The sequence below is a fragment of the Sapajus apella genome, unplaced genomic scaffold (assembly GCF_009761245.1).
Source record: "Sapajus apella isolate SASKATOON/1434 unplaced genomic scaffold, GSC_monkey_1.0 scaffold6, whole genome shotgun sequence".
NCBI classification, from domain to species: domain Eukaryota; kingdom Metazoa; phylum Chordata; class Mammalia; order Primates; family Cebidae; genus Sapajus; species Sapajus apella.
This window is the reverse complement of record NW_022436946.1, coordinates 21,799,916-21,819,512: the sequence shown is the minus strand read 5'-3', so window position 1 is coordinate 21,819,512 and position 19,597 is coordinate 21,799,916. Positions and strand designations below refer to the sequence as shown.

Sequence of the window (19,597 nt, the reverse complement as noted above, 5' to 3'; positions counted from 1 at the left end):
AGCAGCTGAGTTCTATGTAAAAAACCATCTTTTTATGTTACATATATTGTGATGTGATGATACCACATAAAGGCATCAAGTAAACTTTTTTCTGCTTTGTAACTATAAGCTCTTTAGAATTACTTATTTGAATTCACCTATATATGATAGCTCATGCATTTCACATAGCACCTCTCCATTATGAGAATATATTTCCTTTACGTAACATTATACTAGAATCATGCCAAGTGAGGTCTTCAGTGACATTATTTGTATTCTGATTGCATTGCCACTGTTAGTTCAAACTCTGTGAACTCATCAAATAACATCTCTCTAGGTAAGGTAAGCAAATGTAGAAATGGAACTACTCTGCAAATGAGTCATGAGAAAAAGGGATTTAACTCATGATTTGACATTTATCATGAAGAGATATTTAAAATACATCCCTACGTTAGATATAAAAATAGAACAAACTTTCTCCACAGCATACATTTAAAGGTTTCTAGGCCAGGCACAGTGGCTCACACCTATAATCATAGCAATTTGAGATTCTGAGGCAGGAGGATCACTTAAGGCCAGGTATTCAAGACCAGCCTGGGAAAGACCAAGAATCCTGTCTCTACAAAAAATAAAGATAAAAATAAAAATAGCCAGTGTTGTGCATAGCTATGGCCTTAGCTACTCAGGAGGCTGAGGTGAGACTGCTTGTATCTAAGAGGCTGAGGCTGTAGTGAACTACCCTGGGTGACAGAGACCCTGTCTCAAATAAACAAACAACAACAACAACAACAAAAGTTTTCCAATGCTATTTTATCAAGCTGAAAATAATAAGTCTAAAAACTGTAATAATAATAGTAATAATAAAGAACAAGACAGAGGGTCTGAAATTTTCATCTGACTTGATCAAAGATGGCTGGGACATTAAAAAAACCTACCTTACTAGGTCCACCCTGGAAGGTGTTTTTAATTTTCATATTAAATTTAGAATAGGTGCTTATGGACTTTCTTTGATTACCAAGCACTATGACTTTAAAAGAGGATAGACTATTAAATTCTATGTAATTTATTTTCTCTACAAACAGGGAACTGCTGAAACTCAAAGAGTCTCATGATATTATTAAATACATTGAAAGTATTTCCAAAGTTTTCTTAGAGCTACAAAGGCAATTCATAATTCTTGACATAAAACCCAAGAAAAATGTTCAGGGAAGAAGGGAAGAAAATTGCAGGAGGAATAGCAGAATGATTTCTTAACTTTTCATAAACCACGTTTATGCCAGGCTCTGCCTAGATCCTAACAAAGGCATGCTGAAATCAAGGTTGAGAGAGCGCATTCGTCCATGTGCATGACTGTCCGCCAGTATATCAGAATCTAAAAAAAGGATATGTATGGTAGTCCTAAATAGTTTCAAATATAAACTACACTTGATTTAGAAAGAACCACATATCTCCTGTTCCTGTATTGAGAATCTGCTATAAAATGATAGGTTTGGCTGGGTGTGGTGGCTCATGCCTGTAATCTCAGCCCTTTGGGAAGCTGATATGGGAGGATCACTTGATGCCAGGATTTCAAGAACAGCCTTGGAAACATAGTGAGACCCTGTCTCTATTAAATATGTGTGTGTGTGTGTGTGTGTGTGTGTGTGTGTGTGTGTGTATGAATGTGTGTATGAATATGTATATATATGTATATATAATTAAATTTTAAAAATTAAAAATATAAAATAAAATGGTAGGTAATCACTATCATGCTACTTGTCTGGGCAGGAATCAGTTAAAAATAGCAGCCAAGCAACTTAAAGTAAATGCATCATTTCTAAAGATACAAGATAATGATGACAGTAACACAGTAGTAAGAAGCATTGAAATTTAAGAGGTAAATCTCACAAATCTGTGTCTTATTTATATTTACATAAATCTTGCTTTGAGTAGCAAGATTATTAATAAAATAATTAATAATCTTATTACTTGGAGGATCGCTACCAATGAGTATAGAAAGTGAAGAGATTGATATATATGTTCAGGAAAATGGCTGAATAGAAGCCCATGCCATCTGTGGCACTCACAGAGAGGAACGAAAGCAGAGAGTGAATTCAGCACCTTCCACTGAAATATCCAGGTTCTCATACTGGGACTGACAGGCAAGCAGCTTAACCCACAAAGAATGAAGAAAAGCAGGGTGGGGCAATGGCCCACTTGGGAGAGATACAGAGTCAAAGGAAGACCCAGTTTCAGCCAAGAAAAGCAGTGAGTGATTAGGCAACCCTGCCTGGGAAACCATGCTTCTCCCACAAATATTTGCAAGCTGTGGATCAGGATATCCCCTTGTAAGTCCAGGCTACTAGGGGCATCGGTCCAATACACAGAGCTGCATGATGTTCCGGCAGAGCAGCCACTCAAGCACATATGAGTTTTGTAAACTCTGGCCCTGGGATTCTCAGCAAGGTGGGAGATGGGTCCCTACCTACTCCTAGGAGGGAAGCTGAATCCAGGAAGCCAAGCAGTGTTGCTCTGCAGGCCCCACTTCCATGGCACTTTACAAGTTAAGACCCACTGGGTTGGAATTCCAGCCAGCCAGTGGTGACAGGCTGGAGTCCACCTGAGAAGGACAGAGCTTCCCAGAAAAGGGGGTGGCTGCCATCTCTGCAGATCAGTCAACTTAGAAATTAAATTTGAAATTGAATCCCTGGATAGACCAATAACAAGATCTGAAATCGAGGCAGTAATAAATAACCTACCAACCAAAAAAAGCCCAGGACAAGACAGATTCACAGCTGAATTTTACGAGAGGTACAAAGAAGAACTGGTATCATTTCTACTGAAACTATTCCAAAAAATTGAAAAGGAGGGATTCTTCCCTAAGTCGTTCTGTAAGGTCAGTGTCATCCTATACCAAAAACTGACACAGATACAACAGACAAAAGGAAACTTCAGGCCAACATCCTTAATGAACATTGATGCAAAAATCCTCAAGAAAATACTGGCAAACCGAATCCAGCAGCATATCGAAAAGCTTATCCACCATGATAAAATCGGCTTCATCCTGGGATATAAGATTGGTTCAACATATGCAAATAAACAAATGTGATTCATCACATAAACAGAATGCAAGACAAGGAAAACACAATTATCTCAATAGATGCAAAAAGGGCCTTCAATGGAATTCAACATCTCTTCATGTTAAAAGCTCTCAATAACGTACGTGTTGATGGAAAAGACCTCAAAATAATAAGAGCCATATATGACAAACCCACAGGCAGTATCAGCAATATCATACTCAATGGGCAAAAGCTGGAAGCATTCCCTTTGAAAACCAGCACAAGATAAGGATGCCCTCTCTCACCACTCCTATTTAACACAGCATTGAAAGTTCTGGCTAGGGCAATCAGGCAAGAGAAAGAAATAAAAATTATTCAAATAGAAAGAGAGAAAGTCAAATTATCTTTGTTTGTAGATGACATGACTCTGTATCTAGAAAACCCCATCATCTCAGTCCCAAAGCTCCTTAAGCTGATAAGCAACTTCAGCAAAGTTTCAGGATAATCAATGTGAAAAAACTTCTAGCATTCCTATACATCACCAACAGGTAAGCAGAGAGCCAAATCATGAATAAACTCCATTCACAACTGCTACAAAGAGAATAAAATGCCTAGAAATACAGCTAACATGGGAAGTGAAGGACTTCCTCAAGGAGAACTACAAACCATTCCTCCAAGAAATCAGAGAAGACACAAACAAATGGAAAAACATTCCATGCTCACGGATAGAAAGAATCAATGTCCTGAAAATGGCCACACTGCCCAAAGTAATTTATAAATTCAATGGTATTCCTATTAAACTATCATTGATGTTCTTCATAGAATTAGAAAAAAAAATTTTTTTAACTCATATGGAAACACAAAGAGCCTGAATAGCCAATACAATCCTAAGCAAAAAGAACAAAGCTGGAAGCATCACACTACACAACTTCCAACTATGCTACAGGCTACAGTAACCAAAACAGCATGGTATTGAACAGATGCAGACCAATGGAACAGAATAGAGAATTCAGAAATAAGACTGTCCACCTACAACCATTTGATCTTTGACAAATCTGACAAAAGCAATGGGGAGAGAATGCCCTATTTAATAAACAGTGCTGGGAGAACTGGCTAGCCATATGCAGAAAATTGAAACTGGACCCTTTCCTGACAGCATACACAAAAATTAACTCAAGATGGCAAAAGACTTAGATGTAAAACCCAAAATTATAAAAAGCCTAGAAGGAAATCTAGGCGATACCATTCAGGACATAGACATGGGCAAAAATTTCATGAAAGGATGTGAAAAGAAATCTCAACAAATGCAAATATAGACAAATGGGATCTAACTAAAGAGCTTCTGCACAAGAAATTATCATCAGAGTGAACAGGCAACCTACATAATGGGAGAAAATTTTTGCAATCTATCCATCTGACAAAGGTCTAATAACAAGAGTCTACAAGGAACTTAAGCAAATTTACAAGAAAAGAAAACATTAAAAAGTAGGCAAAGGACATAAACAGACATTTCACAAAAGAATACATACATGCAGCCAACAACTGTATGAAAAAAAAAGCTCAACATCACTGATCATTAGAGAAATGCAAATCAAAACCGCAATGAGATACCATCTCACATCAGTCAGAATGGCTATTATCAAAAAGTCAAAAAAACAACAGATGCTGGCAAGATTGTGAAGAAAAAGGAACACTTATACACTGTAGGGGTGTACATTAGCTCAACCATTATGGAAGACAGTGTGGCAAATCCTCAGAGACCTAGAGGCAGAAATACTATTTGACCTAGAAATCCCATTATTGAGTATATATCCAAAAGAATAGAATCATTCTTTTATAAAGCCACATGCATGTGTATGTTCATTGCAGCACTATTGGCAATAGCAAAGACATGGGATCTGCCTAGATAGCCATAAATGACACACTGGATAAAGAAAATGTGGTAAATATACACCATGGAATACTATGCAGCCAAACAAAGGAATTAGATCATTTCCTTTGCAGGAATATGGAGAGAGGTGGAAGCAATTATCCTCAGCAAGCTAATGCAGGAACAGAAAACCAAAAACCACATTCCTCACTTATAAGTGAGAGGTGAATAATGAGAACACATGGACACATGCAGAGGAACAACACACACTGGAGCTTGTTGGATAGAGGAATGTCGGGGAGAGAGAACATCATGAAGAATAGCTAATGGGCTCTGGGCTTAAAATCCAGGTGATGGGACAGTCTAAGCAGTAAACCACCATGGTACACATTTATTTGTGTAACAAACCTGCACATCCTGCACATGTACACCTGAACTTAAAAGTTGAAGAAAAATAAGAGGAAAGAAAGTGAAGAAATTTTAAGCAAAGGCTGGGCACAGAAACTCATGCCTATAATCCCAGTACTTTGGGAGGCCAAGACAGGTGGATCACCTGAGGTCAGAAGTTTGAGACAAGCTGTGGCCAACATGGCAAAACCCCAAATCTACTAAAAATAAATAAATAAATAAATAAATAAATAAATAAATAAATAAATAAAAGCCAGGAGCACAGTGGTAAGCATCTGTAATCCCAGCTACTTGGGAGGCAGAGGAAGACGAATTGCTTGAACCCAGGAGGCAGAGGTTGCAGTGAGCCGAGATTGCGCCATTGCACTCCAGCCTGGGTAACAGAGTGAGACTCTGTGTCATAGAAAAAAAAAAAAAAAGAAATTTAGGTTAAAAAAAAAAAAAGAAAAAAGGGGAAAACAGTCCCTGGGGACATGCCCTGCATATTAACCTATTTCATTAAAAAAAAAAGTCACATTTCCAGATAACTTCACATTTTCCATATAGTTGTTAGCAACTAAATCTGGAATACACTTTCTTAGTTAGAAATACAAAAACACAAATAGAAGCTTTATTTGCTTCTTGGACCCACATGAAAAGAGCCTAGTGGAGAAAAAGAAATTGTAATTTAAAAACTAGATTATGCTATAGTTACCTACAGCACTATAACACCCTAAAGACTATGTATCTTAATCATTTTATTAGCAACATATCTAATAATTAACCTATGGCGATCCTCAAATATGTTAATCAAATCAATGAATATATAGGGTTTTTATGTTTATAATAAAATAATATTATTTAAGTGACCTAAAGAGAAGGTGAAGAGAAAAAAGTCTGGTGATATTTTAAAGAAACTCTTATTTTGGTGTTTCAGAAACAGTATAAGAATCAAAAAGACACACATTCAGCAAGAGGGCACACTTTCATCACCCAGTGGAAAGATACATCCTGCTAATGATGAAAGGTGTTCATTAAAAACAAAAAAAGAAAAAAAAAAAACCTCAGAGTATCTTACACAGTTCCTAAGCCATTCATTCAGTCAAGGTATTGGTGACAACAAAACACTTTATCCTCAGTATAAAAAAGGATTATCAGTATTAATTGCTGAAACTCACTGTAGATAAACTAGATACTTTAAAAAATATATAAGCAGATAAGGCAAGAAAGTAGAAAACTGAAGTGCTATATATTACACTTTAAAAAGAATTATGATACTTTTTTTGTGATCATCTCAAAAGTAGCTTCATATAATACATAGGTTCAAAAGGATGAAAGGTCACTGATGTATTGCCAATGCATTTTTATGAGACAAATTCAATTATAATTGCTGTGACTATTCCAGCCACAATGTAGACATAGAATCCAATTATCCATTTCATTTTCATTTATACCTCATGGGCTAGATCATTTATCATGTTTCATGATAATGATCAGAAGACACATGGAAAGTGATTTCTGGAGGTAACAAATTACCTTCCATATTAGCATAGCTTACAAGTTCCTGTCAACAGCTACTATGCATAAATATGAGGTAATTAAATTTACAATGTGCAAGAGTGTTTGGTATGCTACTTGCTTCCTTCACAGCTGCCGAAAAACAGGGTTGCTAAGTGCAGCAAACCCCGTTGGTTGCAAATCAGGAATCATTATGCCCCAGAACTCCAACAGGTAGACAGCATGCTCGGGCTCAAGGTGCTGAGATGCATCTTTCATCATCTGGTATTGTTACTTCTTGCCACCAAACCATCCATCATTAGTGCTGAGACAGCTTGAAATGACTGTCCAGGACCCTCACATTATTGCTCCTTGAACTCTGTCTCATCCACCTTTTGCATCATTCCTGATTCACAACTAAGTACCTTCTCCCAGCTTCAAAACCAAGTGTCTTTAACCTACCATGCTTCTCCAGTAGTAACTGACTTCCTTTATTATGGAGCTACTATTCCGATAATACTATCCATGATTGCTGATGCTGATGGTTGACTTTTTAAAAACCTGATGTACAGAATTGCAATAGCTGTAGGCAAATGCACTCTTTCACTTGCAAGCTAGGTTTCAGAATTGCATTAGCATTTCTATTTGAGTATTTACCTATAAACCTTAGCAACACAAACATAGACAAAGACATATAAAGATGCCCCTGAATGTACAGGTATACACACCAAAAACAAAAGATAGCCTGTACCATATATATAGAAGTAGTGTTTCAATCTGAAAATTATTGATCAAAGTTTCAAAAATTTTTCACAGTAAAATTCAAAACTTTACGGTACCTAATATGTTGAAATTGTAAAACATGTTTAACAGTGACACAATGCAAACAAAGGAGGGATTTAAAGTTAGATGCAAGAATATAAGTGAAAGCTTCCTTTTAAAGTAGTATCTCACACACCCATTTTTTCCCCTTTTCACTGACGCTAAGAGAACCTTCAAAATGATACCAGTAACACAGTGGTTAGTGTCCCATAAACTATCTAAGACTAAAGGTTTTAATTCAACTCCATCTGAATGCTGTTATAAAAGTTTAATAAATCAAAATGATCAAAATGTTCTCAGTTGCAGACTGGGATTGAGTTTCCAATTCAAATTCTCTTTAATATATGGCTTCTCTGACATCTCACATTTCTGCCATCCATTTTGAATTCCAAACACCCTGCTTTATATCATTACCATGCATCAACCAGTCTGGTCATGGTAACTACTTTTTAGCAATCCTGCACAGTACACAGAAATGTCAAATTGAGTGGGGATTTTAACATAGGAAGATTATGGCAGGTGGGAACCCTTTATCTACCCTTAAGTAAAAATTTACAAACCACCCACTACAGTGAATGACATTCTCTGAGGATGAGAAATGCTGTTAGCCAAAAGTCCTACCAAAAAAAAAAAAAAAAAAAAAAAAAACCTGTCTCCCAACCCTTTAAAACATTGATGTAAGAAAAAGACAAGTCTAGGAGCATTATTATCATGGACAATCAAATTCTGAAGAGCGGAGAAAGTAGAGAGCCTTTAGAGAGTTTGTAAAACTTTTTACTTCATGGAAATAAAGCAAAGAAGAGGAAAAAGATTTCCACTCAACAGACAACCACAAATACAGTCAGGAATTTAGATGAAGCAGTGGGGGAAATATTTACGTATGATATATCTTACATGTGTTTTTATGTGCAGATAATGTCAGCAATAAAAAAGACATCATATTTAATTTTGGTTTCTCTTTCTAAATTTTCCATTTAGCTAAAAACCTCTGCTTTCATCCAAAGTTTAACAACATGAAAAATTCCAATATTATAGGCTAATGGCTATGAAATGGAAGCTTAGGAAATACAAATAATTTCCATGCACTAAGCACCTATTGTTCAATTCATCATATGTTGAATCTTTACTTAATGCCCTATGATTAGTTTAAGGCTTACCCACATACCTAAAGATTTTAAAACTGGATATGTTCCTAGCACCCCAATTGAAAGTTTACAATTAAACTTATCATCTATGCTCTCAAATAAGTTCTTCTATAAGGCTTCCAAATCTCTGACCATATTAATATATTTCATCTAGTATCCCAAACAAAAATCTAGAAGTCTCATTTGACTCATCTTACTGTCATTCCACAATGCTTTAACATTGCTGCCTAATCTCTATCCTTGACCCATTCTTTCTGCCCTAACCCCCTCACCCTGAAACACTAAGCTCAAGTTTTTTAAATTGTAAGAGCCCCATTAACTTACTCCCAAAAAATATACCATTTTCCAAATCATCTGCCATCCTGATTTTCTGAGACAGGTAACATGTAAGTAACCTACTTCAAAACTCCTAGAGTTTCCCAAATTAATTAACACAATGCATTTATATTTCTTAGTAGCACTCAAATTATTCCACAGTAAGGCCTCAAAGTACAATTTCAGGATCATCTCAGATGTTTTCATTGGAAAACATTGTTGTAAGTCAATATTGATGACTAGTCCACAAGAACATGTTTTCCAGTGACAGTCCCTCTACCCAGAATGCCCTTTACTTGTCTTCCACTATCCAAACGCTACCCACCCTTGAAGGGTCAGAAAGAACTTCTACTCCTCCTCAGCACATTACCTGACCGGTAAAAGGCAGCCATTAGGCTGCCCTCCTCATTCTATACATTAAATTCATGTCATTTATACAGCACTTTATACCCCACAATTTTTGTTTCTTTGACAACAAATATTTGATGAGATCTGCTAGACTTTGATCATGGTATTGGCTACAGAGATCTAACCATGAGCAAGCAAAAGGAAAGGGTCGCTAAGTGTATCAGTATCATGGATGAGGCATATGTTATGAATGCAGTTATATTTTGAAGGAGCAGAGCAATTAGAATAAGCCAAGACCCTAAGGCAGGAGAGATCAAGGTATCTTCAAGCAAGTGAAAGAAAACTAGTGTTGCTGGAGTTTGGTGAGCAAAGGAGAGTCTTATGAAGGACTGAAGGCAGTGAGCACAGCTAAAAGCCTAAGAGCAAACAGGCCCTTGGAGCTATGATGGCACATCTGGAATTTATACCGCATGAACAGGAAGCTGGCAGTGCCAGGGACAGCATACTCTGACTTACTGTGTCATATAGTCACTCTGGATTGTGTGTGAAGACTGCCTTGGAGGAGTTATGTGCTCATGGAGGGAGATCAATAAGAAGGTTTTTTTAATAGAAGTACAAGAAAGAGAAGATGGTGACAGAGACAAGTGGTGGCAGTGAGAATAAAGAAAAGTTCTGGGCACTCAAAGGGTATGCAATAAAATCTGAATAAAGGAACCTATATACATATTACAAACAAATTTCAGACATACAGATTTCTATTCACTGCATTTCCAACAGCACAAAAATCTTTGAGGCCATTTTATTGTTCTGCATATATTTACTGGGATAGTAGGCATTATGTAAAGATCTTTCAAAAACTTTGGCCTAAATAACTCTGGAGGAAAAAAAAAAATGGTAGAACAAAAATCAATGAATTCTCTCTGTACTAGAAAATAATTGTCATTTGGCCTTTAGGTATTTTGAGGGGAAAATGAGAAGAAAGCTGAAAGGAATAAGAATGTAAAAGTGTGCATCTAGTCCAGAAAAAACAGGCGAGGGTGGAAACAGGAAGTGTAAAAGCCCAGAGACAGAAGAACACTTGGAAGAACTGGCTTTGGCTGCTGTGGATCAAGGAAGGAGTTGAGTGATAAGGAACAAATGTGGAGTGGCAGCCAGGGGATATTTCATTTAAGGCCACTTACAACAGGAAAAGACTGTAATTTTTTTATTCTTTTTTTTCCCTAATGAGAGGGAAGGCCCCTGGAGGGGACAGCACAGCAACATGAGAGTAGCAATGGTACCCTTCATACGTATGAAGGGACTGAAGAAAATGCCAGTGGCAATTAGCAATATGTAAATAACCAGGTGGGTAAAATTTCTTCCCAACAAAGATATAAGAAATTATCCATTTGTTGTTTTGTTGTTTAACACAAGGACAGATTCTGTGGCATCACTGCTAAATCTATGACTCCAAATCAAGCAACAATAAAGAAAAACATCAAACTATTTTCTCAGTTTAGGGCTCAGAAAGCAGAAACTAAAGAGCAAAAGAAAGTTATATGCCTATAACTAGAATAAATTATATCCTAAAGTTAAAATAACGGTTCATATGTGTTCGTACAGCTTGTATGAGATGAAAACACATCTACAGGCCATAATTTATCTAAAAACAAACATCAGCGCTAAGGTAAAGCCTATGCAAGAAGAGATTGTTTACACTTATATGTCGAGGAAAGCCACCATATTTTCTGCCTTATTATTTAATTTCTGTCCAGCTCTCTATCCCCAACTTCTCACTTTTAATACTGAAATGGTACATTTCCCTTTTTTTTAAATTAATAATCATGAACTAAACACAATAAATACTGAGCAGTAACAAAATATTATTTTTCTGTATTCATTTGTGTTGATCTTACACTTGGTTTTAATTCTTGTTAGACTAAATATTTCCTAGAAAACGGTAAAACATCATTTATCTTAACCCAGATGGGAAAGCAAGCAATTTCTGTGCTACTATCACAAACTTTGAACAAACCAGTTTTGATCAACACATTAATAATAAATAATTACATATTAATATATGCTTTCTTGGTAAGGCTTCTACCTAACATTTTATTAATGTTTTCTGTTTTCTGAGTATTTCCTTGTTTGTATTCTTAGTAATGGTCAGGTTCCTGATCATGCTTTACTGGTCAGCAGAATGTGTATTAGCTAGCTTTTTAAAAGATGTGACTACTTAAGGGGCAAATAATTTATGCTAACTGCAAAGCTAAACACAAAAACTCACCTAGAAGTCATACACTGGTAGAGAATCCTGCTACTAATGACTCTCTTGAAGATGAAGTGGAGGGAGAGTGGGAGAGACTCAAGAACTCAAACTAATGAAGTAATGTCCCACTACAACACTTCTATTGCCATCCTTACTCATTATACCACTAAACACTATGATTTATCTCTCTGACCTCACTGATTGATTTCAGTTTGTCAGCTATAGAGCTTCTGTTCAATTAACATTCTATAAGACTGCCAGTGTAACTTTTTTTTAACTAAATTAGTTCTTAATAAGGGGTTTCAATGAAATAGCTACTGTGGAAGACTATTTTTTTATTTGTAAGGAAACCTTTTTTATTCTTATAGAATAAAATTGATTATAGAATGTGATCAAAACCTAAGTAAAAATTCTGTGCCATGATACTCAATAATTCTTTCTTTTCCTATAGAATTAATTAAATTATGAGTTTCTTAAGCACTGAGACTAAGTATGCGACTTCTTTGGCATTTGTCTTTATTGAATACTTAACATCGTAAAATGCACTTGCCTATCACCTCATTAAGAACTCAATAAATGCTGCTAGCTGAATTTTTCAATGAAGTTGCAAAGAAACCCAGAAAGACTCCAAAATCTTAGTTCAAAGTGACACTGTTGTTTTCTTTTTGGTTTGGGGTAAGAGAAAGAAAAATGATTAACAGGGAGGGGAATATAAACTATGAACACAATCAGTCCCTGTAGTAGATACAAGTCCCTTGGTAGACAGAAATGGGCCCAAGTTACATTTATCACAAACTCCAAGAGAAGAGAATTGAAACTTAGAAAAAGTGTACAGGCCTACCGTCAGCAATCTGAAATCAACTCCCTTGAGTTCAGCAGAAATAATTATTTACTATGCAAATGATTTTGCTTCCTCCTGTTCCTTTTCATATTCTTAAGATGAAAGCTCCATCAAAAGCAAACTCCCCCAAGATTTATTCCAAAGAGCAGTGACCAGTACCCTACCCATTCAACACATGAATTGCCTAGGAAAATAAACTGAGAATTCTTTAGGGAAAGAACTCTCACTGCATTTTTATTTTAAAAACAAACCCAAAGAAAATAAATAAAATGAAAATAATCACTCTGACAAAAACAACTGCTGCACTTTACCATCCTTATAGAGTAGCTATGAGGAAATTCAGAGAAGGAGAAAATTAATAGGAAAAAGTATCTGGCATAACGGTGTACAGAACTGGACCAAGTAGAGTTTCAGCAGTAATATGAAGTCCCAGTCACTATTCATATTATATTTAAAAGCCATAATTTTTCTATTTTTAAATAAACATAGATACTATCATTATTTTTTAATGCTTTTCAGATTTGAAAATATATGCCTTAATGGACTATATGAACAATTCAAATGAGCATCCAGTTTCTGGTTGTACCAGAATATACTACCTGAAATAAGAACATCTAGTACTCTTTTGCTTATTGAGAATTTAAATATGTACCAGACATCTTGAGCACTGAATCACCTGAATTACAAGTAGATACTATGAATGAGAGGAGACTCCAAATGTTTCTTTTATCATACTCAAGGGGAGTAAAGTAAAATTTTTAAATATGAGACAGTTGGAGATGCCTCCAAATTTGACACATTTGGTATCCACTGGCTGCATAGGCTTTTTTTTCCTAATATTTATGGGTATTTAGGGGAAAAATAGTAAGTGATTCAGTATGTTCTGAAATGTTCACTATATTTCATTTTTTATAAAACATAGCTGTGTTTAAATTACATTCTCCAAGATAACGCCAAACTTCCTGTCAAGTTGACCAGTTTTCACAATAGAAGAAAAGAGATCTCAAGTCACCATTAAGAAAAAAGATCTTTATATGAATTCATGAGCCTCAAAGGTGTGCTATGAAAACTAGTTAAAAATCAATACTGCATGGTATTAAGCATCTTGCTAAAGGTCTTAAGCTAGAAATTCCATGGCCTTTAGCCACCAACTAGCAAAATCCTTATAAAGTGTTTTCCATTTCCCAAATGACCTTGCTTCTTATATTTAAAAAAATTCAGATTTAATTTCATGTGCTAAAAGATTATAATACTGAAGTAGAATACTGATCAAATCGATACTATTTTTTCAACTGAAAAATATTTACACTAAACTTAAAAGTCACCCTTATTGGTCCACTTGAGAAAGGAAAGAGTCTGGTTCAGACACTACAAAAAGCAACTGGCATCATCACTTCCTTTATGCCAGAAAACCTGACTCCATCTGTACGTGAGAGAGAATATGTTTCATCATTCATTCCCTCCATATGCCAGGGTCAGTCCCACTCTTCTGATTTCAGCCAAATGATTGTATTTGTTGATTTTGATAAAAGTGCTTAATGTCTTCCTGTAAATATTGTGCTAGGTGCTGAAGCAAAGATGAACTAGATAGGCTCCGATAGGACATAAATTACAGCCAATTACAGTAAAAGCAGAATCTGAAAAGTTCAAATAGGTTTTGACTGCTTTCCTTCTTCATATGCATAGTAAATAACTGATATAAAGTAAACAATTTCATGAACAGTTCACTATTGATCAAATAAGCTATGATCTTACTGATTACCTATAACTCATACCACTAGTTGACTTAGTATGGTAACACCCTTCTCCAATAGTACCATATTCCAAACTCTGTATGTCCTTCAAGATTAAGTTGTACCTTCTCTTGAAATTATTTCCTCAGTTACCATCTTATCTGAATAAAATAAAGATCTACCCCTGAGTAATACTGCTTATGCTCTGGAATCCTGTGTACAAAAGCTTTCTACTGGAGATATTAGTTGTTTATCCAATAACCAGTGATGCATTTTTTAAATATAGTTGTGGTAGGTACTGCCTTCTTTACCCCTAACTGGATAAGACCAAGGAAGCATGTAGTCATTTTGCTGTCCTATGACTAGAAGATGGGTCTGGCTTATGATAGAAGCCAAAATTGTAGGCTACAAAGTGAAGAATTGGAAAGAACATGCATCTTTGATGACTTGATTAATAAATACAGAAGCCTATCCTACACTCCCCAGTCAGAAAAGTTAGTAAATATTCTTATGTATAAGCTAGTTTATGTGGTCTTACAAAGGAAAGTAATGACATCAGTCCGAATTTCTTACTGTGTTAAATACCAACTCTGAATAACGTTGGGTAATTACCCTGAGAAAAGTTAGGTAAAGGAATTGATATTAAAATCAATTTATAGTTAGAAGTTGTTATTATTCATTAGGAACAGGCTAAAATATTAACTAAATACTTTTGTGTCCAGAGCATTTTGATAATGGCTAACAGTTGACACTAACATTTAAAACTCAAGCCATTAACAATGACAAACAAAATCTTGTGCTTTCAAACTGAAGTACTTAAAATAGAGTTGTAGTTTCACAGGTAAAACATAACAATTTGGAATAGAAATTGAGTGTGAGGTATAGCAATCACAGAATTTTATAGAAGTTTACTCAGGTCAGCTGGTTAGTGATATAAGTGGGTCTTTGATTTAGACAGACGGAAACTGGTGGAGGAGAAGATCACAACTGAGGTAGGGAATGACAAAATAATCTGTAATATAATTAGACTACAAAGTTGAGGCTTTCAGTTTGAAGCTTGTGAACATGACTTCAACCTGTATTTCACATGTTTTACACTTCAATTTTGTAAAACACTGAGAAAAAAATCTGCTCTTCATCTCATCTCTATAAAAACTTCCCTGTCAATAAAAATTGGCTTCCATAAGCTGAAGACATTATCATTATTCAAAATGATCAGGAAGTGAAGCTAAAGTCATGACAAAGTAAATTCTGTTTCTTGGTACTTTTTAAAAATTCCTCTGTGGGAAAACATAGATCAATACTCTTCAGCATGAACATTTTGCAGTGAAATTTTCATTTGTAACAAACAGCAACAAAAAAGCCTTAAGCATTCCCTGTCACTTTCAGTTTAGGAGAAAATGCATTAATAAACTCTTACCCTTGGGTCATCTTTGACAACAGGCAATACCATGCCAGCTCTTATTAAAGACTATTCATATCACTGCCCCAAAAACTTCCTTTAAAATTACCATCTTTGGTATCCATGTAACAGGATGTCAGCTTTAAACGTGCCAATGAGAGATAGGACCTGTCCGCACAGTTAATACTCAGCATTGTTTCAACACCAGGACAGCTGACCCCCAAGGGTATGTTTTTGGTTAGTCATATTTATTTGGTGGTTATCTCGACAAACAAGAAAAATTATTCCTCTATATTGGTTTTCAAATAAAACAGTAAGCAAAGTCTCACCTGTAAGTATTAAGTGTAGAACAACCCAAAATGTGTTGAAAGAAAAATAAAACTTCCAAAACTATCAAACAAAATTTTTCTAAAATGATAGCAGACTCTGGATAACAAATTCAAAATGCCATCATCTTTAAACTCAATCTTTCCAACATAAAAATCACAAAGTTTATGGCAGGACTTTCTTTAAAAAAAGGAATAAGAAGACCAGTTGTGGTGGGTCATGCCTGTAACCCCAGCACTTTGGGAGTCTGAGGTGGGTGGATCACGAGGTCAGGAGTTCAAGTCTGTTTAAGGAGTCTGAGAAAAGTCTGGCCAACAAGGTGAAACCTGTCTCTACTAAAAATACAAAACTTAATCAGGCACAATGGTGCACACCTGTAGTCCCAGCTACTCAGGAGGTTGAGGCAGGACAATTTCTTGAACCCAGGAGGCGGAGGTTGCAGTGAGTCGAGGTTGTGCCACTGCACTCCAGCCTGGGCGACAGAGTGAGACTCCGTCTCAAAAAAAAAAAAAAAAAAAATAGGAAAAACAAAAATAGGTCAAATTTTTCAATGAATATTAAGGATCCTCTTTTTATAAATTTTATTGAAATAATTATTAATTTAACAAGTAATGCTGAGGGAGCAGCTGTAATGTAGTTGTCCCCAGGTAAAGAAAACGAGGCTTTGATAAAGTGATAAAATCTACTTATCAATTAAGATAAACAAAGGAGATCTAGTAATGACAAAATGAGTCTCTTTTAAAATAAACAGGCAGGAAATGTTCATATGAAAGAATGAACTATACATGTAAAGGGAGCACCTGGATAAAAGCAACAACAGGTCTTCTACAGTCTTTTGATGAATAGTCATCAGGAGTGACTTTTCTTGAAAAAATATAGATAACTATATAGAACATATGTAACTACGTATTATATGTAAAAGCATTCTAGATACCTTGTTAAGACATGATCTCCTTCAGTGGTTGCAAATTGTGAATGCATATACAATAAAAAAAAGTTCCAGTGAGCATGATAATTCAATAGTACACCCACATTCCTGTATCCACAGCATATTAATCACCCTGAAGATTATCCAAGGACACCTTCAGGCTTTCCAAATTAGGCTCAGGTGAGAGAGATGCTGGAATGGGACTTAACAAAGATGCATGTGTGAACATGTGATAAATTGTTTCTCTGCCTAAATACTGAAGTCAAATACTATCATATTTTCTTAATTGGAGCTGTGATCTCATAAATTTGTGCAGGTGATATGAGCTAACTATGGAGACACCAGAGAAGTTACATTGAAAATAGTCATATTTAATCTATAAAGTTTTTTTTTTAAAATGAGCCATAGAGTCTACCAAGACAAAAGTTTACAAGAGGTTGATAGCACTATCCAATAATGTTAATGTAAGGGAAAACTGTAATGGAAAAGAATGAGCTCACCATTAGTAATCAAGAAACAATGGGCTCTATTCTGGCTCGATCAATCATTAGATTTAATTGGCTCTGGGTAAATTATCAAAAAGTCTGAATTTCAAATTCCTTTTTATTAAAAATATCAAAGGTTAAAGTATTAAAATCAAGAAAATATTAAGTAATATTTGTAAAAGATATTTGATGCTAAGTATTACAAAATGCATTGACTAGAATATGGACATATCTCATACTCTCCTTCGAGCTCATAGGCCTTGGCATGTGCTGTACTCTCTTGCCCCTGACCCTATGTCCATAATCCCTAAGTGAGCAACCTTCTCTCAACCTTCAGATCCGTACTCAAAGAATACTCACTTGCAAATGCCTTGCATGATACATTTACAGTCCCAGCTCCAGTTTAGATATTTTTGCTAGAGCCTCCCACACTTATCCTTGAAAAGACTTAAACAATTTATAATTATTTTCATTTGTGTCAATATTGATTGATGCTTGATGTCCTCCTCAATGGAGCTGCTTTACCTCTAGATTTTCATAGGACTGAAGTCTCTATTTTTTTAATCTTTCAGCTCAATTGTTGCTTTCTCAGAGTAGCCTTCCAGACAGCTTTAACGAAAATACCAATTTCCAACATTTTGTGTCTTTTTTTTCCTTCATAGCACATACCATGACTTGATACTATGTTTTCAATACCTGTCTATATAGCCTGCCTAACATACCTCAATATGATGCTCCATGTGGGCAGGAACATTGTATTACATTTACAATTGTATCTCTAATATCTACAATCTAGAACAGTGCTTAGAATATAAGAGAAACTCTATACATTTTAAATGAATGTAATATATTTTTTACACTTGTATTTTTCCAGTATTCACTACAAATAAGTACTGATAGGTCATAATCTCTAACATTCTTCTAGTAACTTTAGTATCTAAGAATATTAGTGAGGACCGTTTGGTAGTTCTAATTTTCTGAGATTCCATAACAGACATGCATCAGTGAAAATTCACTATTGGGTTTTGATGCCAGTAAAATTTGTAGGTCTACATGGAAATAGAAGCTTTGACCTTGACTTGATTGCCACAATGCTTTGAAGAAAAGTAGGTATCTGAAGAACTGTTTTAAACAGGAAGAACTAGATCTAAAGTTAAAATACAAACTAGGTGATGACAATGTGGAATAAAGTATTTAATATATTTAGTCCACTTAGGGCATTATAAAATAGATTTCTTTCAATGGCTAACACTTATTAGAAACTTCAAAAACTTTACAAACTACAATGTTAATTTTACCTTCACACATTCTCAGAAACAATAATGATATTTTTATGGTGATCTGACATCAAAAACACTATGGTTTAAAAATCAATAAAAGTATCTATGGAGTTGCTTTTGTTCTAATAAAGCCATGCAATTTTGTGAAATGAAAACCTTACCTCTCACAATAAGTTGAGCAAAATTGGACACACCAGAACCTCGTTCTGACTGAGTTACACAGCGATACAAATCCTGGTCAGTTTTTGTCACTTCTTGCAATCTGAAGGAAGCGGCAAATCTTCTGTGATTGATGTTCTTAGTCTGGGCTACTGGTATATCTTCTCCATTTCGTCTCTGCAAACAGAAACAATCTTTAAAAACAGGATCTTAACCTTTCCATAAATCTATAAGGCATCTTAGCAAGCAATATCTGTGATAAATTATTCTTGTTGCAAAAGACCTACACATTTTTTCCATTGTCATTCAATCAGGAAAAGGATGTAAGTAAATACTGGTATCCTCTAAAGCAGTGGTCCCCAAAGTTTTTGGCACCAAGGACCAGTTTCTTGGAAGACAGTTTTTCTATGGAACAGTGGGGGAATGATTTTAGGATGAAACCGTTCCACCTCAAATCATCAGGCATTAGTTAGATTCTCATAAGGCACTCACAACCTAGATCCCTTGCATTCACTGTTCACAGTAGGATTTGCTCTCCTATGAGAATCTAATGCCACAGCTGATCTGACAGGAGGCAGAGCTCAGGTGCCAATGCTTGCTCACCTGCTGCTCACCTCCTGCTGTGTGGCCCTGTTCCTAACAGGCCACAGACCAGTACCAGTTTGCAGCCCGGGGGTTGGGGACCCCTGCTCTAAAAGGTATACATTTGACACTATGGTAGTAATCTCAGTTCTCAATAAAATCGCTATTACATCAGAGTAAATGAATTAATAAGAGAACTAATGGGTCCATG

At 35.6% G+C, this 19,597-nt stretch overlaps 1 protein-coding gene across 14 annotated transcripts in view; it reads right to left on the bottom strand.

Annotated features, from left to right (window-relative positions):
- PTPRK (protein tyrosine phosphatase receptor type K) overlaps positions 1-19,597 on the bottom strand; it is a 576,007-nt gene that overhangs the window by 257,120 nt on the left and 299,290 nt on the right. For all 14 annotated transcript variants that reach the window (XM_032274360.1, XM_032274363.1, XM_032274362.1 and 11 more), the window contains exon 6: positions 18,807-18,981. In XM_032274360.1, the coding sequence (XP_032130251.1) occupies positions 18,807-18,981 (175 nt within the window). The remainder of the gene's footprint in view (positions 1-18,806; positions 18,982-19,597) is intronic.